The following is a 760-nucleotide window of genomic DNA, read 5'->3' on the forward strand; positions in this document are numbered from 1 at the left end:
CAGGACAAAAAGGATATTGAAGAAGACCTAGCTTGTCTTGCAGACCAGATCCGATCAAACCCCCAGTCACCTCTTTATAAGGCCATGTCCAAGTTGTCTATGCTTGATGTCGCCAAAGAGAAAACTAAACCAGCTATATGTGTTTTGTCACTGATGAAAAGAAATTTCCGTGATATGCGTTCTGTGCAGCTTTTGTGTGGTGTGGGGTACATCACGTGTCTTATAAAGCTGCAGTCAATTCATGAAAGGTTTAGTAAGCCTTTCTTAACTTTGATATTTGAAGACCTAGATCGAGAAATTCATGAGAATCCTTTTGGCTCCTTATTTGTTGGCAATATTCCCATCATTAATGTTGCCAAATTGAAAGGTAATATTCCAACGGTGAAACCAAAGTCATATTCAGCGCTCTGCTGGGATGATCATTTTGTTCAATTTCTGGGTGTTGAGGCATCACATGTAGCAACACCAGATTCTGAGTACTCAGATGCCTTTGATTTGCCCAAAGATGGTCCTTATGTGGCTGCAGCGGCAGACTGTCTTGAGGTATTTCCAGTAATGAGAGCATCTGACAGTGGCACAGCCAGGCAAGCAGAGAGGAAGGAAGGCATGACCAAGGCTTCAGAGAGTAAGAAAAACCTGGAGTCAAAGTCTGAGCTGCCTTTACTTGATGAAAGACAAGCAGATGATAACACAGGGGCCAGTGAGCCCAATCAACAGGATTTAAATCAAGGTGAGAAAATATGATGTAACCAAAATAAGC

General features: G+C 42.2%; 1 protein-coding gene across 1 annotated transcript in view; it reads left to right on the top strand.

Annotated features, from left to right (window-relative positions):
- Positions 1-760, top strand: part of LOC119593059 — a gene marked incomplete at its 5' end in the record, with an annotated part of 15,657 nt that overhangs the window by 3,746 nt on the left and 11,151 nt on the right. Inside the window, 1 exon segment of the mRNA XM_037941964.1 lies at positions 4-730. Coding sequence (XP_037797892.1) covers positions 4-730 — 727 coding nt within the window.

This window comes from Penaeus monodon, chromosome 31 (assembly GCF_015228065.2).
Source record: "Penaeus monodon isolate SGIC_2016 chromosome 31, NSTDA_Pmon_1, whole genome shotgun sequence".
NCBI lineage: Eukaryota > Metazoa > Arthropoda > Malacostraca > Decapoda > Penaeidae > Penaeus > Penaeus monodon.